General features: G+C 31.7%; 2 protein-coding genes across 17 annotated transcripts in view; one reads left to right on the forward strand and one right to left on the reverse strand.

Moving 5' to 3' along the window:
- Window positions 1-1261: 1261 nt before the first annotated feature.
- Window positions 1262-18598, forward strand: LOC143255218 (uncharacterized). Of its 7 annotated transcripts, none has more exons than XM_076510517.1 (4): window positions 1290-1350; window positions 6962-7059; window positions 11655-12536; window positions 13787-18598. In XM_076510517.1, the coding sequence occupies exons 2-4, from the start codon at window positions 7031-7033 to the stop codon at window positions 13899-13901; spliced, it is 1026 nt and encodes a 341-aa protein (XP_076366632.1). In that variant the 5' UTR covers window positions 1290-1350; window positions 6962-7030; the 3' UTR covers window positions 13902-18598. The 7 variants fall into 7 exon arrangements, with proteins under 7 accessions (XP_076366634.1, XP_076366632.1, XP_076366631.1 ...); XM_076510518.1 differs by lacking the exon at window positions 1290-1350 and adding an exon at window positions 2150-2392; XM_076510519.1 differs by lacking the exon at window positions 6962-7059 and having other exon boundaries at window positions 1262-1350.
- Window positions 18599-21801: 3203 nt separating this feature from the next.
- Window positions 21802-26699, reverse strand: part of LOC143255219 (uncharacterized) — a 47114-nt gene continuing 42216 nt past the window's right edge. For all 10 annotated transcript variants that reach the window (XM_076510530.1, XM_076510532.1, XM_076510531.1 and 7 more), the window contains one exon: window positions 21802-23907. In XM_076510530.1, coding sequence (XP_076366645.1) covers window positions 23802-23907 — 106 coding nt within the window. In that variant the 3' untranslated portion in view covers window positions 21802-23801. The remainder of the gene's footprint in view (window positions 23908-26699) is intronic.

Raw genomic sequence — 26699 nt, forward strand, 5'->3', positions numbered from 1 at the left:
ACCTGCCTGCCATCTTGCGAGTACAAAGCTAACTAATATTAGCTACGATTCTTACAACAAACCGTGAATTATATAGAACGGATTAATTGCTTATTATTGAGTCTTATGACTTTTAAAGTAATAATGCGTGTAAAATTTCAGAAAAAAAAACGTTTTCTGGCAATATATAAATATTTTGACGAAGCTAGAATACAGTGAATAAAGTTTCATTTTCCACAGACAAAGAAATTAGATCAGTTCCAAAACAGAATTTGTTTTCAATTTGTAAGTCCACTTTTATGGCTTATATTTGCCTCTAATGTCATAAAATTTGTATTGTAAACAGTGCCATGAGTCCTGTCTGATAGCAATATTTTCTTTAGAAAATCCTTCTTTCTCAAATAATGCAGCAAGTACAAAGTTCTTATATTCCATTGAATGTCTTGTACTTTTTTTCAGAATTATTCCTATTTACCTAGTTTAATTATTGCAAATAATATTGAGTTTATTTGTGAAACATACTGACAGTTTCTTTTTCCCAACTACTTCACCAATGTTACGCTCATTTAGTCAAATTATTGAAACACCTATTTCATTTAAATTACAGACGAGAAAAGAAGAGGTATTTCAGGTGTTGTGAAAGATTATTTCGACTGACCTCATCCCGTTAAAATGTTTGGAATTAATGACAACGTCAAGTTCATAGAAGGACAACGTTAAGGTCAGATCTTTTATTTCTCATAATAGATAGAATGTAGCTGTAAACAAATATTTAATTCTCACATGCATGAAACATTTTAAGTCATATTGAACATCAATTTTAGAGATTATTCTCAAATGAAGCTTTATAGCGTGTTTTTTTAAATAGAAAATTACGTGTAAGTAACCATTCGATTAACATTCATAGATACATACATAATTACACAAACAATATTTTTTTCAAGTATATATTGCCTGGTTTTGATACAAACTAGATTTAGTTCTATCAAAATGTAAAGACATTGGCAGCTATAAATATTTAAAAGCGCAGCTACCGATACTATGTTTATTTTATAGAAAATGCTTTAAAAAATATTAAAACAGAACTGTTCCTGAGAATGAAAGAGAATATTATAAAATCTATACTTTATATATTAATAGTATTATTACTTTAAGTTCAAAACAATTCCCTATGATGAATAATTTACAGTATAAACTGTTTGTAGTTTAATTATTTTATACAACACTGAAAATCGCAAACTTTTGAAATTTTTAAGATGTTTTTGTAGATGTCGCTTTGACATGATATTGAGACTATAATATGTATGTATATTTAATACCAGCTATATTGCTCAGTGGGTGTAAGAGATAGTCGTAGGGGAAGGAGAGAAGGTGGTTTATTAGATTTATTTTTTTATTGCAGTAGTAATATCGTTATTATAAAGATACGTGTTTGCCATTGTCGTTTTTTTAAAATATGTTTCTTTTTAATGTTGAAGTACAGAAATTAGTGAAGTAAGCTTGCCAAATCGTCAGTATTGTAAATTTACGTTCTCCTAATACTAGTACTAACCTTTGTAGAACTTAGAATTACCACTACTACTACTGGTAGTAGTAGTATTTGTAACTTGTATTTGGATATTTATAAACATTACATTACTGGACTGAAAACAGCAACAGTAGTTAACGCTAATGTTAGCAACATCGTCATTGTCAACAGACTTTCCATTGCTTTACTGTTGGCAATGTTTAACGTAAATAAATTGAGTGTGTGATAAGCAGTAATGAAGCTGTTAACAAATTAGGCAGTAACTAAGTTACGTTTGTGTTTTATTATAGTTTATACGCCTAGTGTTTAAATTTGGCATTAATAACAATATAATTACTACTGTTAGCAAAAATAATAAATGCCAAAAGTAATTTTAAAATGATAGAACACATTCTAATGGATGGTCCCAAGGATAGTTATTTAAAAAAAAAAGAAACTAATTGTAGATAAATGTTGACTATGGTAGAACTTTGAAGATTTCTAAGAATTTGAATATAGTATGTAATACTGTTAATTTTAAATTAAAATATTTTGAATTATTGTATATGTTGAAAGAAGTTAAATTGAATATTGTTACAAACACAAATATAACTGATTGAAAGTTATAAACTTTGACATGGTACATATTGTAGAATTTAAAAACAAACACACAAAAAAACTGTACTTTATTATATAAAGGTGATGTGAAAGTCAAGTGATAGGACAACTCATCCTGACCAGATGCTTAGAAGTGCATTTGGATTCCATTGGACACATTATTATTACTAATCGTAGAAACCTTGGAGTTAACTACATACAGGGATCCAGTTCTTAGTTTATCTGTAATTTGGTGATGAAGTCCATGTTATGTTTGTTCTCTACAGTTTTGTAATTGGAGATGTAATGGTAATGTTCTCATCTATTTATTAACATTTAGTTTCCTTAGCTCAATATTAACCAAAAGTTTCTAGCATTCTAAGTTTGGATTCTCTCAGGGAATGAAGGATATTACAAAAGAAACTGAAAATAGAAATAACATCACACTCACTCGGACAACAGCTGGTAATAATACTGGCATTAGTATTTTCTTTTCTTTAAGTCATTTTATACAAAGAACTTAAAATGCTAGAAAATCAATTGTTGAAGCATAAATTGAGATCATGAAAATACATCCTTAGAAGAAAATTTGAGGTTATTATTAATCTGTACAAAAGGTACAACTTTTTTTTTCCATGCACTCATGTAAAGATAGTCTTTTATCCTCACCCATTACATCAAATGCAAGATATTTCTTTCTTAGTAATTAATATGTACTCTAAATAAGGCCTAACAAGTGACTTGTAATGCAGTGAAGCTATAGCTTTTTCAGTCTGGTAGTTTGTATCCCAACATGTACAACCTTATTATGTTTACATGCATATAAGTTGTCCATGTTACGAGAGAGCATGCCATACATTTTTATACAGTTTGCAAACAGAGAATTTCAAGTTAGGCATATTAAGGTCAGACTATTTTTAGCATATACAACTGTATATTTTACTCTTTCTCCTGAACCTACTACAATATCACTGCAGTTTTATTATTGCTATCTTTGGTATTCAGAGGAATAGACTGTCTTTATTTTTTTTCAATCTCACCATCATCTTTACTCTTTTTGATGTGTTCATCATTGCCTGAATAAGTTGTTTTTTGTTTTTTTCTCTCTCATGAAATATGACAAACAAATTATTCAAAGTTTTTCACAACTAACAAACTGGTTATAACTAGTAAAATTAGTTATAAACAGTAACATGGGTTTATTAAACCACAACTAGAATATGTCGGTGCAGAACAATAACAGACTGAATGCTCATAACCTCGTGTACGATTGGCTCTATATATCTCCAGACAACAAGGGATCATTAGTCTTTCAAGGCTGTACTTGCACATTCATCCTTGAAGATTAAAAGTTCAAACATTTTGAATTTTTCACAAAATAATTATTCCTCCTTTAATTTTCTGGAAATTGTTGGCTACCATTCCTGCAATTAGCAGCTGTTCCATAAATTAAATGCCTGTTAGAAAGATAAAACTGGATTATAGCCTGTCTGCTCCAAATGAGAAACTTGTCTTATTGTCTTAAGAAGATAGTTCAAAGAACTTTGAAACCTTTATCTTATCAATCCTCTGGATAGTTTTATAAACTTCAATAAAATCAACTCTTCTTTGTGGAAGATAAAAGAAGTTAAAGAATCCTAGTCTAAGCATATAGGATGAACTTGTAAAAATGGAAATATTCAACTTAACCTTTCTCATTGTGTCAAAATCCTTTCTTAGATAAGAACAAATCCATACATAGTATTCCAGTGAAGCTTAACTTTACATTAAGGAACAGCATTTTGATTTAGTTTATGTATAATAATTCATTGTTTATCTGGTGATCTAAAGGGTACCTTTGTTTTTTAGTATTTTTTGCTTAGTTTACAAAATGAAAAAATTCCAAAATATCAACACAGATGTACTTACTTTCCAGTTTCAAAAATGTAACTTTTATTATTTTTTCTACTACAGTTTTTGTATCAGTTGATGTATTATTAGGTATTATTTTATGCCATATTTTCAAATGTGGAAGAGTATGAATATTTTCTCTCCTTTTTATCTTTAGTAGTAGCCATCATAATTAAAATCAGAAATTGTGTTCAATTTCTGTTTTTATTTTGTCTAATTAAAGCATAAATGTGTATATACATATGTAATTCCAAATAATAGGCATTTAGGTGAATTGAATTTTAATACTTTTTCCATTTAAGTTAAATTATATCTGTGACAACCTTTATTTGGTATTTTGTTTAACAAGGGGTTGTTAATAATAGCTCGCAATATTATTCTGTTTCACTATTTCCAATATTTAATGTTTATAAATCAAAACTACTACTTCAGTAGCACACGTTATAAAATTGTAAGTGAACCTAATTAATGCCCTTGAATGGATGTTTTGTAAAATAGAGGATTAGGTAGTCTTCAGTGTAGTAGTTGAGTGATTATGTCAATCATTAATGTATATTGTATATCTTGTCAGAGTTCCAAATTTTGAAATTGCAAGCTGAAGTTTGCTCCATCTTGCATCAAACTTGTCAATGACAACGTGATGATAATAATGAATGTTAGGCATGTGAAATAATAAATAAATGCAACAGGTTCATTTGGATCATTTGGGAAGATAATGCTAAGTCAAGTATGTGAAGTGATAATAAATTCATTTCTTTTATAACATTTCTATAGGACTCGTTGTAGGTTTAATTTAACAAATAATGTGTAAATGGAAATGTTTTGCTAATGGTACTGTGCAAAACTTACAAATAAACTTACTTCAACAATTTCATAGTTAACTGATTAACTAAATATACATAATAATTCATAGCTCCTGAAATTTATCTTGCTTACTCACAGAATACTTCAAATTTATCATTAACTTAATGCTTTGCTGATTCTTATATTTATAATGTACTCTTGTTTCCACATACCAAATAAACTTTCTAAATTATTACATTATAATAAACATTTTAGATATTACATTATAATTAATTGTTCCATAAAGAATGCTGCTAAATCAAGATGTTAAAAATGTAGGTTACAAAATTATTTTTGTTAAATACGTGGTAAATTCATTGCTTTTAATTTACATATATTATTTGGTATTATTGCATCTTACAGTAGTCTTGATTTACAAGACATTTTTATAAAAACTATAAACTAATGTAAATATCTTTGATCTGTACATCAAGAAATTAAGAGGAAAATACATTGGATTGTTTTTTGATTGTGTTTATATATTTCACCCTAACAATTATTTCATCAAAATAAATGTATTAGAAATGAAATTAGATATTGATTCATGCCTTTCTCATTTCTTTAGAATAAATATTAAATATTTAACTTATCTTTAACCAACAGTGTCGAAAGGAGTTATCACTTGAAATTACATTTTAAAATAGCCAATTTAACTTCTACTAAGACTATGTTTACTGATCACAACAACAATGATTTAAAGTTTCATTGTTAATGACAATGGTTAGATACAAGTTAAGTTTGCATAAAATGTTTGACATGCATAATATTGATAAAAAATTGCCTTCTGTCAAGCTTTAACTACTTTATACTGTAATAGTTAAGAAATTAGCTATTAAAAATAGTTTTTCAATCACTACTTTACCTGTCTTATTACTTTGCTTCTTTGAGCAAGTTGGAGTTATTATTTCATCTTTGGTTTTTCAATTAGTTTTTTTTTTCTTTTTTTCAAATATGTTTGTAAATCTTGGTTACCTTTACCACAAGTGATGTGCAGCAGCTTGAAACTGTCTAGTGACCATAATTGTCTCCAAAATGTTCTTAAGAGATGTTATATTTAGTAACACATGTGGCATGAATCCAGACATTAATATATATTTGTCAGCTAACTTAGCTGTTGTTGAACTATTTGTTTTGAAAGTCACATGTGTCAACTAATATCATTCCCTTATAGAAAAGATCAGATACAATTAATTATGCCAGAAATATTTTGGGTGGTTTTTGTAGTACTAAACCATGTACAAGACTGGGAGGACCAGTGAGGGTTATAATTTTGCAATTCTGAATATTAACATTTAACTTGAACTCTTAGCTCACAGGAATTTTAATGATACATAGAAGTCCTAAGTAATTGTTTTTGTCCTGTTTAGTATGTAATTCTTCCGAGATCTTTCTAAATCATTCAGATGCAAGTGGACACGTATCTATACCAAGATGTTCCAACACAAATAATTTACACTTAAGGCACTCTTAAACACAGAATTCATTACTTGAATTGCAAATTCCAAAAACTTTCTTTTGAAGTTGTTTTGCTTAAATTATTTTGTTTTCCATTAGCAAAGACCTCTAAGATCAATGAATGATACAGCCAGTGCTCATCTACAATTGTAATTGGAATAGTTATTATAAGTGTAATGTCTTTAGACCTTACAAAAAAAAATTCTTTGTCTGCTGTCTTGACTATTTTTTGTGCTTTTGCCAAGAGTTAATTACTTTGTCTCATTCTATAATATTCATAATTTAAAGTAATTTTTCTGTTGTATCTAATCATACTTTTATATCCAGGTATACTTGTTAGTTAACAGTTGGAGGTGTTGTGAATACCAGTTTTACGTAGATCATTAATAATTTTTAATATTCTGAAACATTCATGAGATGCTGAAATTGTTACCTGCAGACCATCAAGAGAAATATTATTTTGATTTAATCCTATATTTAGTTAGTGTTGGGGAAAGTAAAGTATGATTGGTAGTTTTCTTTGTATAATGTAGTGGCAGCAGTAATGTGTACTCCCTTTTTGTTTGTTGTATTTTATAAATAACTTGTGAAAGACATGACTCCAGGTTAAAGTGAATAAATATTTTAAATCATAAGATAAATTAACACAGGTTCTACATAAAAGGTTTGTGAAAAAGATTATCTCTGTAGGTATGGTGGATTGGTTGGCTCCCTTGGATAGAAAACTGGTTGAATTGAAGAAAGCAGAGGGTTGTTATAATGGTGTTCAGTCAAAATGGATTGATATCGTGAGTGGAGTACCTCAGTGATCAGTGTTAGTACTGTAGTTCTTTTCAAGTTACATCAGTGTTAAAGAAGAAATGAACTGATTATTTAAATTTACTGATGGTATTTAGTTTTGGCTGTGAGGATGTTGGTTCTTTACAAAGGGATTTTTTTGGATTGCTGGGTGAGTTTGGCAAAGAAATGGCAGATAACTTTTAATTATGATACATGTTGGCTAATCATCAAAATGTTATGTATGTGACATTGAAATTTAAATTATGGTTGGGAATAACCTTTAACAGTATTGTGCAAGGAAAATGATCTTGGTTCAGTGGTTGATCAGGGTAAATAGAACTTTTAAATTGTACCTATGGAGATACCAGTCAAAAGAAGTTAATGTCATTTAGTTGACCACATTTATATATTATTTGATTTTGGACTTCTTCCTTCTAAAAGGACATTGATTTGTTGGAAAGAGTTCAGCGGAGGGCTATTCTGATGATATCTGTAATGGAAAGGTTATCACGTGAGAATAGGTTAAAATATCGGAACTTGTTTTCTCTTGAAAAATTTAGAAGGAATCTGAGATGTTCAAGATTCTAATGAGAATTTTGTGTTCATGCATTATCTGTTTTCATATTTAACCCTTAAATGGCATCCATCATCAATTGATATTTACAAAGAAAAACATGGCTATCATTAATTGATGACTTCATGGTTTGCAATTAGTACAGCTATTACTAATTCATGATGCAGGTTAAAAATGTGGGTTGGCAACCCCCTTATGCTGTAGTGGCCGTACTCTATCAAAGCACTGCATCTAAGTCACTTTCTCAATGTAAGTAATGGAGCAGATAAGGAAGGATGCATCAGCTAGGGGAATGAAGTGAAAATTCTTTTCATCAAAAGATGAAGTTGAAGCATTAGCAAGTGAAAATTATTCCAATGAAGAAGAAAATTTTTCATATTTTTCATATTTAATTGTTTCAAGCTCTCAATGTGATTTAGATAGTGAATCAGAATTCATTGGTTCCAAATGGGTAAGGTGTCACGTTTTTCATTAATTCTTATGATAGTAGAAATGCTGGCCTCGCAGATAAATTTAGGCTCATTTTCAGGATCAGTTGCCAAGCAATTGATAAAAGATTACTTTGGAAAATGTCATATATGCTGATAATTATTATACAAGTCTGGAATTATGTAACTTTCTCTTTGAACTAATCAGAAAAACATGCCTAAATCTGCACCTCTGAAGAAGGATGTTGAGACCAAGAAGCAGGGGAATGTTTAAGCATTCAATAGAATGACAAACATCCTGTTACTTTGCTTAGTACAGTACATAAAGGTGAAATGAAATACAGTAGAAAGGATGATTACAAAACTAAACAACCAGTAACCAAACCTGATATGGTTTTAGACTATGCTATCAACATGAGACTAGTTGAAAAAAGTGACATGCAAATTAAACAAATTGATTACCTTCTTAATTGTGTGAAGTGGTAGAAGAACCTCTTTTTTCACCTAACTGATATCTCAATTTGGAATTATTATAACTTGTATCTAGTAAAAATTGGCAAGAAGCCATTATTGAGGCAGTTTAGTTACAATGTAATTTACCAATTATTGGAAAGGTAGGGAAGCGTGACAAGACATTTCTCAGGAAGACATAGCCTTACTATTCCTGATAGACTTGTTGGAAAAATCATTTTATCTGCTTTTTGGAAAACATTCCATCTTCAAGAGCTAGAAAAAGTGGACAATGACAAGGTCACCTATGTATGCATACAAGAAGAAAAGTGAAAGATCATGACTACCTGGTGTAAAGAACGTAGACTAGTACTGTGCACTGGAGAATGTTTTGTGATTTTTGTACCATTTAAAAAATAATTAAAAAAATTAACTTCTAATAAATGTTTTTATGCTTTTCTTTTCTTTCATATATTGTTCAAAATTCATAATAAATATGCTAAAGATTGTGTTGTAAAAAATTGGAGAAAAACATGTTTTAATTTGTGATAAGCTGCTGCCTACAACATTCCCACTGTTTAAGGGTTGGTGGATAATTGTGATGATAAATTTTAAGTTCTTTTTATTACTCCTTACAAGAATAATTAATTGTTGAGCAATATTCACAAGTGATTTTAAAAAAGGCAAATCTATACAGAATTTTACACACTTGAAACATAATTTGTAATGTATGATAGATGTACAGGGTGTTTGGAAAATCACTGTGCACTATATTTATTAACAGACATGTTTCAGTATAGAATACAGGGGGTAAATATGAATGACAATTATAAACAATGCTGAAAGTGAACCCCGTTGGCATCAATACAGGCCTGGATCCTTCTTATTTTGTTTCTAAACACAGTTATCTGTTGCTGGCTTGAAAAAAGATGAATAAATGCTGTTACAAAACTGCACAATGACTTTCTGAACACCCTGTATTATCTATGGTTTGGCAAAACCTCTTACTATATAAGACACAACACTAATAAGGTGCTGTATGCACAGGTTGAATATTTTGGTAGTGTATTACATTGCATTGTAAATTTAATATGTACATGAATGAAAATAGCAATTAGTGTTACCTAAGTAAAAGTAAGCAGTACATTTTATTCTAAGAAAACTTAGATATACAGTGTTTTTTTGGCTTATTTGTATAATTATGATAGTACAACTGTACTCTAATTGTTATGTTTGTTGTTGCAACTGTCTAAAATGATATTCTGCTGGATTGAAACTGAAATGTTGCACAATAATAAATAAAAATTGCAGTCATACACACAACTCTGTATGATTTAAACTTTGATACTCTTGTCTTGGGAAGGCACTATACATCTTGCTTAAATTTGCAGAATCAAAATAACGAGTGGTATGTTACCACAAGTTAACAGGTTGTCTTATGTTTTATTTACTGTAATTTGTCAATGTAGGTGCAGAAACAATGAGTTTGATTAATAGGATCAAGTTTCAGTGTTATTACTGTGTGATGACAGATGAGATACATTCTGAATATTAATGATTTTGTAACTATTGTTACACTCAGTCCTTCAGGAACAACTAATTATGTGATCAGTGTTTGTAGCTGAGCTGGAAAAAGATTGTATGCAACTTGCATGACTGACACCAGTATGATTTAACAGATATAATGTGGTATATGAACAGCTGAAAGATACACTGATAGCATGAGGACTGAAACCTAGATACTGTTTGAACAATCCTATATGTTTTTGTGCTTGTTACCTTTTGTTAACTTTGCTGCAGGATTATTTATAATCTAACCTGGTAAGGATTCAACTTTTTAAGAGGGCTGTTATGCTGTAAACAATCAGTGTGGGTAAACAAAATAGAACACATATGCTAGTATACAAGTGACTCTACAGCACAAGTGTTTTTAAATAGACAATTTTGAATTGAAAATTAAATGTCATTTTTGTTGAAAAAACAACAAACAAACAAACTTAGGTTTGTATCTTACAACAGTTATGTTTCACCTAAGTATGTCTCTAGGTAACAACTATTTTCACAATTTACTAACTTTCAGTATAGTTACATTTATTCAGATCACCCCGTGAACGAACACAAGATCGACTGTTTAACATTAGAGAAATATACAGCACTTAAGCCAGATCTGTGTTAAATTGCAAATGGTATTTAGGTCACGTAAGAATGAAGTAAGATTTTAAGTAGAAAAGTTCTGTACTGTTTCTCAAAGTGTTTGTTTCTTTTCCAGCCTAGTTATTTATAAAGGAAATTTGCCAACAGTTTATTAATTGCCCTTTTTAAATTTTCCTCTGAATGTTCTTTGCCTGTTGACACTAGGATCACAAAGTAGAAAGAATTACAGATAATTTGCTGTTGAAATACTTCACTAAAGGATTTATTTAGCACTAGAATTTGTTAAATGTTTTGCATTTTGGACCTGTATGATATACACATGAAATGCTGAATTAGGTTGCTACATGAATATCACAAGTTTGACACTTGTTATTTTGTGTGTGTGTGTGTGATGATTAAAACTAGTAATATAGCTAGTCTGTATGATGAAGCAAATTATCTGAACACGTTGAAGAATAAATAGCCATAGCACAATAGTCTAAAAAATTGTTCTTTGAATAAATTGTTGGGTGATTTTGCTTTGTAAAAGTAATTAATCACAAAACATGTCTTTAGAAAGTGAAATTAAAGAATTTTGGTTGATCTAAAAATGTTTTAAGTAATTAAAGAAATCTCATAAAATTGAAGTGCTACAGTTAAATTAATTTGATTGAAATTAGTGGAGTAGCATAAGATATTGTTTGTTACCTATAGTAAGTACCGTTATTCAAATTACTGTACCTTAAAAGTTACATTACTTTGAAACTAAAATATTGTTTGTGTATTAAATATATAGTAAATACTTCGTACTTTATGATAGTAATGCTATAATGTAGGTAACAATTCTGTACATGTAAACAGTATTTTATTGGTACATTTGCATGAGTTTATTTTTAATTTTTCATTTTACAAAGTTGGCAAACTATTCAGCAAAAGCTCAAATCACTGAAAATTTGTCTAATAGTATGACTATGATCTTTACAATTGATGGTAGGTACAGCTTTTTTTTTCTTTTTAGTAAGAAAAATTGTAAGATGTCTGATGCCGATCAAAAGCACTCGTCTTCTCAAGGTGGCCACTTTACTGCATCTCATCCATCTAGTGCATCAAAGTGTTCGGTTCCAAGCAATGCTGTCCTAGATCACACCAGTGGTACAACTCTATGTGTTCCTCCATTTGCTCCACAACCTGGCATAGGACAGCAAATTGGTGACCCAGTCACGAGTATAACCCGTAGTACAGCCACTCCATCAGTGTCCTCCTCGGACTGTAGTATACATGAATTTTGCTACTATTTTCAGCAGTTCATATTTATTTCTGCCATTATGACTGGAAGTGCACTTGTTGTTGCTGGTGCTATTATGCATGCCCAGAATGGAGAGCTCTTGGTGTTTGTGTACATTGGTGTTTTGTTAGTTGGTGTCAACACTGTTTTACTTATGATTCAATGTTATGTGAGAAGAAAACAGAAAAAGCGGGCTCGGGCCTATTCGGCAGGCCGGCGTCCACAGGATAACAGAGCTGTACACTACAGTGTTCTTAGTACAAATCCACCAGTTAGTGTTCCTGTTTCACACACACAGCCTACTACATTAACATTTGATGGTAATTCTAGATACCCCTACCACCACAGGATTCATTCTGATGCCCCACATCCTATGTATGGAGACTGGAGGGGTCCTCAGCAATATGGAGCTAAGACCTCTGTGGAAGCTGGACAACATGGTCACTACATACTGCCTATTCCAACTTCTCAGGCTCCTCCCACGTTTCGATCAAGATCTGTTATGAGCAACACGCGCTACACAAAGGAGAACTTCCCTCATTCTCCACCTCTGAATCAGCATTCCTCGCATAGACCCATAGTAACACCACAGGGTTCTCAACTTCCTACCCCCAGGTAAGCTGTCTAGACCAGATGAAGTTAAAAGCCCAAAATGATGCTGAGCAGAATTTTTTTTTTTAATCAATCATGTTGGTATACAATGCCTCTGTATATTCACTTGTAATGTTTAACTGTACAAAACTTGGGACTGATTATGTGGCAGCACTTACAACATAATCATCTTCCATAATTTTACCTTGAGGGTGTGTAATAATTGTATCTGTACTGGATATTGTAACAGAAATTTTAAGGTGTATTCAAGTTGGTTGTGAACTGTTACTGATATAAGACATGTCATGTTACTAGTTTTATTCCTGTGTGTTAACATAAAGTACAATACTATGTAAAAGTAGGTCAAATGTATGATCAAACTGAAAGTATTATCTTAATAGAGGGCATGGCTTCACTTGTGAATTTAACCATTCAGTATAAAAATATAGTTGAAACCAAGAAAATAAAATATGCCTTGTCACTCAACAAAAATTGCATTTGAATTCTTAAGACTGGATCAGTTCAAGGTCAAAATCAAATCTAGTGTCAGGTTCCAATAAACTTTACATGGGTTCCACTGATGAGAAAAAAACATTTGACTGAGTTATAGCTATAAACAACTTGAAAGCAACATAACATGACATATAATATGCCATATTAGCTCCAGTTATGTAATTGTTGTGGTTGAAACTGTTAGTGTGTGAAGCCATCTTTGAAGAATAATTAAGTTTAGAGATGAGAAACATACTCTTTATAAGTTTTGATGACATAACTGTAAAATGTTGTACGTTTGTAATAGTTTTCTTCATTATCCATGCAAGCCATCTCGAAACTTTTAAAGAATTGTGTTCACATTCAACTTGTATGTATAAATAAATGCATACATTCCTATGAAAATACTAGAATTCTTTCTTTGTTATAATTATGTGCCAGTTGTTGTATTTGAATGTTGTATAGCCATAGATCTTGTTTTTCTTGCATGTTCATGTGAACTGACATGTATACCCATACAGTTTTAGACCCTTAGCTATAGTCTGAAGAGAAGTGTCCAGTAAATATCCGATGTGGAGATTAATACCTGTTAAACTAATTATTCATCATTAATTTTTCTAATTTTTGGCTATGAAAACAGAGCTTAAGTTCCATATTTACTAGTAATTCCAAGAAGAATTTTCTTATACATTATGAAAAAGTTGTTCTGAATTTTCAATATTTTAGAAGTTTAACAATATCTTTTGTAACATATTTATCATGATTTTGTCTTTTGTATATAGAAGTGACTGTATGCCATTTGACTCTCATACTCCATCTGGCCCACCACCAAGTTATAACGAGCTTCTCCATTCGGGAAGATTACCACAAGATGGCACCACAGTCCACATTCTCTGAGTTAGTACTTGCAGAAAAAATTGTCAAACCTCAGGAAGTTGTGTTTTTTAAGCTTATCTATTTCTTTCTAATCTTTACTTGGTGTATATTGTATTTAAGTTTTTATGACATGTAATAAACTGTATTAACAATTCTCAAGAAGAGCATATGTAAGATATGCCAGTTGTACTGTTATTATGGGTGTGTGTGTATGTTCACTCTTCAGCTTCTAGTTATTCAAGAGTATGTAGAAATTTGGTTGTACTTGTTTCTCGGGAAGAGTTAATATATCAAATACTATTGTAATTAGTAAAACCTATTTATCTGCTAGTTGTTTCTTTTTCTATAGAGTATTGAAAGTGTAAATATTCAGATGTGTATTTTTTGTGTAAAGAGACGTATGTGGAGTATCAGAAATGCTTAGGATTTTGTTACAGTTGTGTACAGAAGAATAAAAGTAATATTAAGAATCTCAGTCCTTGGAGATACTGATTATACACGTATCCACATTCACAAGCCCTTTTCTCTACAATGTATTTTAGTTGAAAGTAAAATTAACATTTCTTTGGGTACATCTATGTATGTACAATGCATGTAAAATTAAATGTCTCTTTTTTATTGTCCTTGTGATTTTTATGTGTATTTTTAATCACCATTAAATTTAATTTAATTATGTAAATTGCTTTCTTCTTAATGTTCTATTACTGTATAAATGTTTTTACAGAAGTTTATGGAATTGATGTGTCAAGCCAAATTTAAAAGTAAAATTATGTGACTTACTCTATGCATGTGTATGCTTCATGCTTTTGTTTTGTTAATATTTATATAGTATTGTGCATGGTAACTGTTTGTGCTTGTTTGGTTTTCATCATAGAGGTTGAGAGTTTTGTAATCGGGAGTTAGTGTTTTATGTTCAGTTGTTTTATTGCTCCATTTTATAGGTTTGTATATAGGTGTGGGATGATGTCAGATTATTAACTGTGCAAAATGTTGTACGTGATTTCTGAAATGAAAATACGTAAAAACAATGTAACTCTTCTCTGAAGTTTTTATTTGGATATTGTCATAATTACAAAAGCCATTCGATAAATTTGTATCAATTCAGAAAATTGGGTCTTGCATTTAGCATAATAAGAATATTTCACAAAGAAAACATTTAACACAATCTGCTCTAATTACTTTGCTATAAAACTTTTTAGTTGCAGCATACATTATTATATAGTGGAATGTTGAATATCCAAAGAAATATTACATTTTTTAAATAAATTTTGAAAAGATGCTTTATTCACTTTTCAAAAAAAACTTTTTGCAATTTTCATGTGAGTTTTAATAAGACTATAATTACTAGCTCAATTTTGGCACCTGTGAAAACTGAAGTTGCATCAGCCAACTTTCAATCATTTGGCACCTGCCCATTATGTAAGAACTTGCAGAATAGCAGCATGTGTTTAATATATCTGGTCCTTATCTTCCTTTAAAACTCGTTAGGAAATACCTGGTCCAGGAGTCTCTTCATTTTTAAACTTTCCAATGTTTTCTTAAGTTTAAATGTGACAGTATGTCCATACAAAATCTACAGAAAAAATTTACAAAAGGGAAAACAATTTGATTTGCTACTGTATTGCTAATTTGATAACAAAAATATTGAATATATATATATTTAAAACAGAATCATGATGCATGTGATTTTCTTACTTTGCATCTTAGAGTAAATTAAGAAAATCTTTGTTGCAATTGTTTATAGATAGGACAAAAAATCTAAGCCAATTGAATGGTAGTACAAAGAAATTCTATTTCAAATCCTTAAATTATATCTTTATTTTGGAAACTTCATGCTTAAGTTGTTCATGGTGTCTTTTTTGTTTGAATTTTATTTTAGTTTCTCATCTTTTTGCTAATGAGTTTGGCACCAAGTTTTTCTTTGACAAACATCTTAACTAGATTTGGGTGTATTGGAAACAGAATTAATATGTTCAGGGATAAGAACTATTTCCAAATAACTAAGCTGCTGTGAAGATTTGTCTTGTATACATTATCAAATAACACTTTCACTAAGTAACTGTATAGAAATTTCTTTTCATAAGTGAAAGGTTACTCTTGTAACTTTTTCATCTTGTGAATAATAGTGAAATCATATAGATTGTACTTGACATCAAAAGAAATCTTGTTTGGTTTTTGTACACCTAATACTTTAGTCTTGTTTGAATTTTGTAAGGGCAGTCTGCCTGAAATTCTTGAATATTTGTATTAGTTTCATAAAACTGTATGGGTCAGCTTTCTACTTCATTGTTTTTTTGTTACATTTGTCTACACACGTCTTTAGAAATAGCAATTATGGAAATCACTTATGGAAAGCTTAATCTGGTTCATATCAGCTTTTGTGTTTCTTTTTCAATTTATAGTAAAATGTAAGAAATTTACAATTGTAGTGTTTGTTTTTGACCCACTACTTTAATTGCAAATGTAAACAAATAAAAAGTGTCTACTTTGTCTTTTTGTTGTTTGGACTGCATACTGGTGTACAAGGTTAAACTACACTGTTCACTTGGTCCTTCTCCCCCCCCCAATCACAAAAAACAGACAAACAGGTATCTTCTAATGTTTTTATTAGTAATTTAACTGATAATTTTGTCACTTATTACAAAAAAGAGTTGGTGTGTTGTGATGTTAAAGTATTATTGTATTTCTAGTTTTTATGAAATTATTGCCTCCAGAATCTCTAAACTTTAATATTATCTTAAGGTAGTACATATTTTATTTAGTATCAATGATTTTAGTACAACTGACTTTGTTTTTTCAACTATGTAACAACTTAAGCAATTGGTTATGTTAGTGGAAAAATTTCAGAAATTTGTTCTTGAATTTTAATTAGTCTCAAAGCTATAGAGTAAATATGTGATTCCAAAAACATTTGTAGGCTCATATAAGTTTATCAACATCAAATTTGAGAACTAATGTCTGAAAAGATTTAAATAGTTTAATGTTTGGTAACTGAAGCATTATTTGGATTAATGTTGTGTACATTTCTTTCAGTCAGGTTGGGATCAACAGGTTTGTTGTGTTATGTGAAAAATGATTTGTCATAATATATTAATTTGATATACTTTAGAAAAATCTGACGTTTGATTTCAACTTTCTTTAACTATTTCTCTAATCAACTATCTAGTTATTGGATTGCTAAAAGTTGACATTTCCCATCTCTCAGTACATAAAGGTGAGATTTCTTAAGCTGGGCCCAATTTCTATGAAAAGTACTATACTTCACATGTTCAAGAAATCGACTTATCCCATTTTCTAGTCATTTTTATGTTAAATACTTAATTATGAAATGCATGTAAAAACCTTCCTGTTACAATGCATACTTTGCATTTGATCTGAATTGACTGGTGTGTATGATAAATATGTAACCAAAATCAAAATGAATGCTTGTGTGAAAACAACAGTGTAACAAGCAAATAATTTACTGTGATAGTCTAATATATATGTTGACATTAACACTAGTTTTGTTCACTCTTTGCTGCCTACTGGTTTAACTGTAAAATGTAATCTGCTGAAATTGAACTTTTCAACTTTTCTCAAAGTTATTTTTAATTGTTTTTCATATCTTTGAGCTAGTCTTTGTATGTCTGAAGCCAAGATACAAATTTTTTTATCAGAAAAATCTTGCATAATGCTTATATTTGGTTACATTTTCTCTGTTTTGTTCACATTATTACAATTTATTTTTATGCTAATCTGTTATTTTTTATTGTTTTTCATATAGGCCTAGTTTTTCCCTAAATGTAAACAATTTTTTTTAATTTTAAAGTCATTGTGTTTTATTTTTTAAGAAGTTAAATAATTTCTTAATTTTCTGAATTTTTCACTTGGTGTTATGCTTGAAAATTGTTTTTTATTAATAAACTTAATATTCAGTTTTATTTTGAGAGAAGCAGCCACTGTAGCTTCTGATATTTTTGAGTAGCAAATTTTCATTGAGATTTCACCTTTTATGTTAAATAACTGTACAGTTATGTCATTCACTTAATTAACTGTTCAAAGTACTATATAGTAAGATTAATCCTGTGATTTCTTATACATCTATAATAAATTTGACCATAGCTTAAGATTTGAGATTTAAATTTTAAATTAGGAATTCACTTTAACACTTACGTTTAAAAAGTTTCAAGTGTTTTATCAGTAGTAAACAAAAATTAATAGCGTTCCTTATAATCCACAACCAGGGATTTTAAATTATTTCTGTAAATCCCATTCTAGAAATTAAACATGAACCTGTGAGTTTCAAAGTTTCATTTATCACTGTTGTTAAATGCTAATTTTCAATTTACTTGTATTATCTGTTGTGCTGTTACAGAAGTCACGTTGAAGCTGTAACTGAATTTGTTAGTGAAATATAAAACTGTCTATCATTACGCGATGGAAATGAAACTTTTTTTTTCTGTTAGGCAAAAGTATAACGTTGTTTATTAAAAACATTTTTGTATACTCGAGATATACGTAAACAATTGACATTATTATCTCTCTAATTACTGTGTAATGAAAACAAGATGTTCAAAGTTGTAGTGCTTTTTGATATGTATATATATTGTATCATATGTATATTGTTTAACTTAAGTTACCAACTTTAGATGTTTACGTAAATCGTTTTGTTGTTATAAACGTTATATGTACTCTTGCACTTTTATTGATATTCGAAAATATTAAAGTTAATGCACTCGTATGAACGTATGCTGTTCATAATATGCATGCGTTGAGGTATTATCTCGAATGCGCATGTTTCACAAGTTGGCTATACGAATTTTTCATTGAATCGTCAAAAATTAAATAACTCGTATGAAACAGTTAATTATATCACGTTATATTCCTTTCATTATCTCTATCTATTTGGTTTCATGAAACAAGTTAAACCCGATCGTCATTTTACTTACCAAATGTACTATTTTACGGCGTTGCATGAAATATATACAAAAGAACTGGCTTTTTAAAATTTATCATTGCAAAATGAATTAGCTGAAGAAGAAACTGTAGCGACAAATATAGGTGACTAAGCCTACCTTGTAACACGAAAGTATGCTAACAGTTGCCAAGATTAGAAAGCACGTGATAGTTCTGGTTGACTTTGAGAAATAGCCATAAAATGTCCAAAGCTTTAGTGAACTAGCTTTGCAATGTGGCGTTTTATCATACATCATCTACTAATTACGAACAGTAAAGATAGTCCAAACTTTACTGACAATGTATTAAAACCGAAAATTACATTTTCTATAGTTTTTAAAATTTTTCATATAAACAACGCTCGCTCTTTTAAATGAAAAATTTGAAACGTGAGTGTGTCTTTGAATTATCTGTTGTGGCGAATTTTTAATATTAGCTTCCTACTCAATTGGTGTTGAAGTCGTATGTCGAAGCTTTTCAAAAATTATTACATTATTAGAATGTAGGATATAAAAGGAATTTACAAACAGTCGAAAATAATTGTATTTTCCTTCAAAATACTCTAAATCGTGAATTATTAGCCTTTATGCTAAAACAGAACCCTTATTTGAAATTTCATTTGCTGTGGAACCCTCTCGTGCATATGTATATTATATTATTAACGTAGAAGAAATTGAAACATACGAGGGCTGTTCAAAAAATACGCGGACTGTTTGAATTGCGCGGCTCCAGTTGGTCCCAGGGGAATCGGCTTGGTGTCGCTACGTTTGCACAGATCAGCTGATTACGACGCCATTTCCCGATCGCAAATATCTTCATTTGTGTATTAGCTACGCGGTTTTAAGTGAAGTGCGACTTTTTCGTTTGGCGGATTTCAGAATGAATGACCTGAAGGAGCAACGACTTGCTGTGAAATTTTGTGTTAAACTTGGAAAATCTGAAACTTTTGCTATGCTTCACACGGTTTACGGTGATGTTGCTATGAAGCGTACGGCATGTTTCAAGTGGCATGAACGTTTCAAGGATGGTCGACAGTCCATTGAAGATGATGAGCGTCCTGGACGTCCTTCCACGTCAACTGACGACCCACACGTCGACAAAATCAACATCCTGGTGCGGGAAAATCGACATCTGACTGTCAGGGAGCTTGCTGAAGAGTGTGGGATATCAGTTGGATCTTGTTACGAGATTTTGACCGAAAAATTGAAGATGCACCGCGTTGCTGCGAAATTCAGCCCTCAGAACTCGTGAGTTTTTGGCCAAACACTCGATCACTGTTCTTCCCCACCCCTACTCACCTGACCTTGCTCCTTGCGATTTTTTCTTGTTCCCCAAACTCCAAAGACCCTTGAAAGGAAGAAGATTTGAGACGATTCCCGAGATTAAGGCAAATGCGACGAAGGAGCTGGAGGACATTACAAAAGAAGCGTACCAGGACTGTTTCAACAAGTGGAAACACCGTTGGGATAAGTGTGTGCGTTGGGGAGGAGAGTACTTTGAAGGGGTCCCAGACCTGTAACTTCTAAATAAAGTACATTTTGTTTTATGACGTCAGTCCGCGTATTTTTTTAACAGACCTCGTAGATTGAATAACATGTTTCAGGTTCTTAAGTTCAAAAACAACCTCAATCTCTTCTCTCATAATTTGAAGGCCGCAGGTTAGAATCCCTGTCGCACCAAACATGCTCGCCCTTTCAGCTGTGGGGGCGTTACAATGTGACGGTCAATTCTGCTATTCTTTGGTAAAAAAAATAAAGTAGCCCAACAGTTGGCGGTGGGTGGCGATGGCTCGCTGCCTTCCTTCTAGTCTTACACTGCAAAGTTAGGAACAGTTAACGCAGATAGTCCTCGTGTAGCTTTGTGCGAAATTCTAACCAAACCAATCAATCTCATCTAGTGGGAGAATTGTGACTGCTTCTCCTGTAGCCATCGCCTCTTTAACTTATTTACCTCCCTTCCGAGGTCTAAACTATTTTATATAAAATAGTCCAGCTGACCTGATATAAAATGTTTATATCCTTCAACCTTGTTTTGTATAAAGAGAAATTCAATAAAACTTCAAGTCTCTTCTGTCACATCTTCTCTTTTGCAATGTGCTGATAGGTTTTCTTGAACTCCACCTTAGGTGTGTTTATAGCCAATGGAAAGCCTTGAATTCAACCTATATCGCGATGCCATATTTTTTATCACTTAAAGAGCCAGATAAATTGTGAGTTACAGAAGAGTTTATTTTTTATAATACTACTATTACAATTTGTTTGTTGTTGTTGCGGATCCCCTGAAATTAGGAACCACGTTTCAGAACCCCTACTCTAAATGTATGTTGTTGTTTTTTACCATCTCTCTACAGAGGCATGTCCACGGACTCATACCGTGAGAACTCGGGTTTCGATATCCGTGGTGGGTAAATCACAGATAGCCCGTTATGTAGCTCTGTACTTAATTCCAAACTTTTTTCGCCGTTTTCGGGTGTGTGTTGGTGGTCGCATGTGTAGGCTCTAGTGTTAGAAAAGTAAGCACATATTTCTGTGTGTAACAAATGTGTTAAACATAGTTGAATGACATTACTTCGTCTTGAGTAGCTTCGTTAGGTTACCGAGACACGTCGTTTTGCAACAAGGTTGAATGAAAACTATTATGTTGAGACTTTAGCTAACGATACGTGTTGCGTTATTTCTGTAACTGGCTTTCTGAACGTATTAGAAATTCATGCTATCGTACCTGTATAAAATGAAAACGTCAATAAACTAATTCTTCATGAGAAATCTTAGGTGAAGTTTGTCATTAGTTAAAACGTTTATGTTGTCTGCTTTATTATTCTGTGCTTTCACTTTACGGAAACTACTTTAATGCGGGTGAAAAAATATACAGATGATGATAAGACTATTTTATAATTCTTTTTATATTGTTCCAATTTGAATGTTTAAAAAATCCCTTCTATACTACTATAAACTAATTTACGAATAAAGATATGATGAAATAGATGTCTATGGTAAGTTACGTTCAAACACGCACACTTTATTCACTATTATCATGCAACTTTTAGGATGGCCAAACATACCTGTTACATTTTGTATGTTTTCAGCTTTCCTACCTCCAGAAAAAATAGTTTCTCACAGTATTCTTGATTTTATGGTAATTTCCTCAGGTGACCCCTCCCTCTGAGTTAACGTCCTAGATTATAAGTTCAGAAATCTGATTCCAATAATAGTCTCCCATCAGTAACCATGAACTCGGATACTTAGTACTGTTTAGCTAGGATCGTAAACGAAAAATAAATTGAAACAATTTTGCTAGATTTGTGGAAAGGTCTAAATGTCGAAAACGGACGTTTATTCGGTACATAGTGTCAAAACCTGCAGTTCTTCCATCTTATTATAATGCTGTGTTCTTCAAACAAGTGATGCTAAATACAGTTAATGGAGAGTGTGTTATCGACATCTCATACTATTACGGTTAACAGTGCTTATCAAAATAACTAGATTTAGAACAATATCTGAAGTACATTATAATCCTTGTACATTCTACTTTTAAGGAGTATTTATAAGTAATAATAATAATCAAGAAATAAACATTTTAAAATATATATAAAAGAAACAACACAAACATTATAACTGCGAATAAGAAGATACAATATAGGAAAAAGGTACTATACTGAAACCAATAAAAAATCCAGCATTAGTAAATATTAAGACATTGATCCTCAAGTTTTCATAACTTTTCTTCAATTCGTCATTATTTACATAATTCATGTGAAGCGCCAACTCTTTAATAAATGTTGTAACTGAATGCTTTCATCTCCTCGTTTGCATTTGTGAAAGTCAGTGGTAAGTCTGGAGACTTCTGATTCGGCCTAGAATCAGGGTTTCGATACCCGGAGTGAGCACAGCACATTTAGTCCACTGCGTAGCATTTGTGAATATTTAACTTGCAGAATGATATCATTTGCAGTAAATTTATACGAAACCAAGTGACTCAAGCCAAGAGAGAAGATTATGTTGCCAATCAAAGCCTTTTGTTAATATATACGCCACTATCTATATACACAGAAAGACAGACGCCACGCATCTGGAGCACTGACTGCTTTAAAAATGGTGGCCAGATAACATGTTCTTGGATCACCTGTGGTTGTAAACCTAAATGTTACTTTTTTGGATATCTAAATATGCCAAAATCTACCTTCAGGAGGTTTACCAAAAATTAAAATGAAACCATTATAAATTTTGAAACTATTGGAAATTATACTTTTTTGTGAATAAAAAGACAAATACAAATCAACTCTAACTTTGGGAAAATAAAATGCCTATAGAAACTTTTGATAATGTTATGTTTTATTCAATCTCATCATAAGGGCAAACTTTTAAATCTTTGTTTAGATTATTCTCCGTTGTATTGTTGTACAACGAAAAAAATTAAGACATATTATTATACTTCGAATGTTCCTTGGGTAGTTCTAAGTACTTGTTTCCACATTCTGGTAGGAAAATGAGAGTATACACGTTTCACAGAAAAGCATAGAAAAAATTAATGTTTTTGAAACTGTAGTTTTTGTCATAAAACAGCATAACGTATTTACATAAATAGCGTTTATATTAATCACGATAATAATTTTGTCCTAACATGTTATAAATCATCTCAGAGTAATGAGAAAGATAAAAGAAAAATGAACCTTATATTAATTAAACATTCGATGTATAACTTTATACACTGGTGTAAGACTAAGTTTGAATCTTATGTTAAACTCTAATAAAACATCTATTTTAGTCACAAGTAATTTTAACAGCCACTACCTTTTTATAGCTTTTCTAAATATCGACATTATAAAAACTGTCAGCAGAATTATGGCCCAGCCATTTTGATTTCTTTAAATTTAGCATGTTATTCAAAAATTTAAATTATTTGCAATACGAAAGTAAACTATGCTATCAGACTTCTGGTATATTATTTCTTTCGGTTATTGCAAGCATTTCTTTCTTTCTGGTAACACTAGATGGCTGTATCGAGGCTCACAACCGATGACGTCATGGATGGGGACAAAGTTTCAACACTTGCTAGTGGAGGAAGATTTTTGTTGCGCAGTTTTAACGGGTACCTGTTTATCATAAATAAAATACTTATTATTAATGAATCATCAAAACAGTACAAACAACCTACTAAAATCTTGTAAATAAAGTTTCAAACATTCTTAAAACTAAACCATAACCTAAAGAGCTATAAATAGTATACTATTTATCACAATAAATTAAATAACACAAAGTACGTCTGTCGCTTTATGCCTTGTTCTCGATAGCTAACACTATTGAATACAGTAACATATCAAGGATGATAGTTATTTGACTGTTTTTCTTGTTTATTGGTAATTGTGCTTTTGTTCTCGAAAATAGTTATTAAAAGAAAAAAACAACAAATGAATCGTTAAAAAACAAGATAACAACAAATATACCGGTAGTATATTTTAAAACATTCTCTTACAGAAAAACTAACTTTCGTGTGAAAAACTGGCGTCTGTCCTTCAAAAACAATTTTATCTTAACACCTTGAGTCTAGAAATTCTCAAATTATATCATCTTTTCTTCTCTATTACTTAAAATACACATAATTTTCTAAATAGAAAGTACATCTTAAAGAGATCTGGAAACTCACGATCACCCCTATTAGTTTAAAATACGGTTCAAAATTAGTTGTTGACTGTTAGAAGCATGGGTGGTTAAGGCACTCGACTCGTAATCCGAGAGTCGCCGGTTCGAATCCCCGTCACACCAAAAATGCTCGCCCTTTCAGACGTGGGCGACCTTATAATGTTGGTAAAAGAGTACCCCAAGAGTTGGCGGTGGGTGGTGATGACTAGCTGCCTTTCCTCTAGTCTTACACTGTTAAATTAGGGACGGCTAGTGCAGATTAGCCCTCGTGTAGCTTTGCGCGAAATTCAAACCAAACAAACAAACTGTTGGAAGAGAACAAAGCAGAAGGCCCACCCGCTAGTACAGCGCAATGTCTCAAGATTTACAACGCCAAAAGTAGGGGTACGATTCCCCTTGTCGGGCTCAGCAGATAACCCGATGTGGCTTTGCTATAAGAAAACACACACACAAAGCAGAGGCGTTCATAAGTACTGGCTGATGGGACCCGTTCCTCCGAATCTTCAGTTGATATCTTGAACATTAGAATAAAAAACCATGATCAATCACAGAATGGCAGCTTCCCTGATATCGATTCAGTATTATTACAAGAGTATGGCAGCTTTCCTCATGTTGATTCAGTATTATTACAAGAGAATGGCAGCTTCTCTCATGTTGATTCAGTATTATTACAAGAGAATGGCAGCTTCTCTCATGTTGATTCAGTATTATTACAAGAGAATGGCAGCTTCTCTCATGTTGATTCAGTATTATTACGAGAGAATGGCAGCTTCTCTCATGTTGATTCAGTATTATTACGAGAGAATGGCAGCTTCCCTCATGTTGATTCAGTATTATTACACCGATTTTTAGCATCCTGTTGTAAACCATGTAACGATAGTAACGGTATAATTTACGAGAAAACTATATACTTCTTCGGTGTGCTAAGTTGGTGGATTGTTAATCCAGATGACACACGTTTGATGGCCACCAATTTTAACAGAACCGCCTGAATTGTGAGTATGCTCATATTTTAATGACTTAGCCAAATAATCTAGAAAATTTAAACCTTTTTAACAAACTGTATATTCATAGATTTCTCACATTATATCTGGAAATGTAAATCATATTTCACCGAATAAACATATGTAAATTTTGTCAGTAAAGTTTAGTCTAACGGCATTTTCAGACCCTCAATCACATAAATTTTGTTCAACAATTTGAGTAGTTCATATTTGGCAAAGCCATAGACAGTAATTATTTTACAATTTACTAGCGCCGACCCAAATATATGCGTGTATGTGTAGTTTTCAAATGCATAAATATAAATTGTATTTGTAAGACTTATCAACTGCTCCCTCACGTTTCGTTCCGAGAAACTCTAAGTCTTATATAGACAGTTTCTAATTGTAGTAGATGATATTGTTTTCTCATACATGCAAACTTTGTTTGTTTGTTTTGAATCTCGCGCAAAGCTACTTGAGGGCTATCTGCGCTGGCCGTCCCTAATTTAGCAGTGTAAGACTAGAGGGAAGGCAACTAGCCATCACCACCCACCGCCAACTCTTGGGCTACTCTTTTACCAACGGATAGTGGGATTGACCGTCACATTATAACGCCCCCACGACTAAAAGGGGAGCATGTTTGGTGTGACCGGGATTCGAACCCGCAACCCTCGGATTAGGAGTCGAACGTCTTAACGCGCTTGGCCATGCCGGGACCTACATGCTAACTCTTAGTACGATAGAACAATCTGGTGTAATGCGATAGGTTTTGAAATGATTAAATACTGCTGTATGGAGTACAGTGCATCATTTTTTGTATGACGTATTACGGTGATTTAGAAAAACGAACTTTTATCTTATCGTTATTTAAAGACATTGAGAGAGTTATGTTAAAATAATTTTAATAAGTAAATCAATAAGTCACGCGATGACAATAGCCGATATTAAAGTCACAGACAAACGGAATGTATAAGAACAACATTTTAACACTCTTTGGTGTTCGTGTGCAACAAGTAGTCTTCCTCTGTTACAGCGGAAAGCCTATGGATTTAGAACGCTAAAAGCAGGGATTCAATTTTCATAGGTTGGCTCAGCAGATAGCCTGATGTGGCTTTGCTACAAGAAAACACACACACACACCCTGCAACAAGTCGTACTCTATCCGTGGTAAGCAAAGTTCGGCGTCTTGTAACAGGTGAGAATCCTTGAACACTAAGGTTCAATGGCAAAATAATATAATAAAGAAGGATCTGTGTCTAGAA

The sequence above is a fragment of the Tachypleus tridentatus genome, chromosome 7 (genome assembly GCF_004210375.1).
Source record: "Tachypleus tridentatus isolate NWPU-2018 chromosome 7, ASM421037v1, whole genome shotgun sequence".
Classification (NCBI taxonomy): domain Eukaryota; kingdom Metazoa; phylum Arthropoda; class Merostomata; order Xiphosura; family Limulidae; genus Tachypleus; species Tachypleus tridentatus.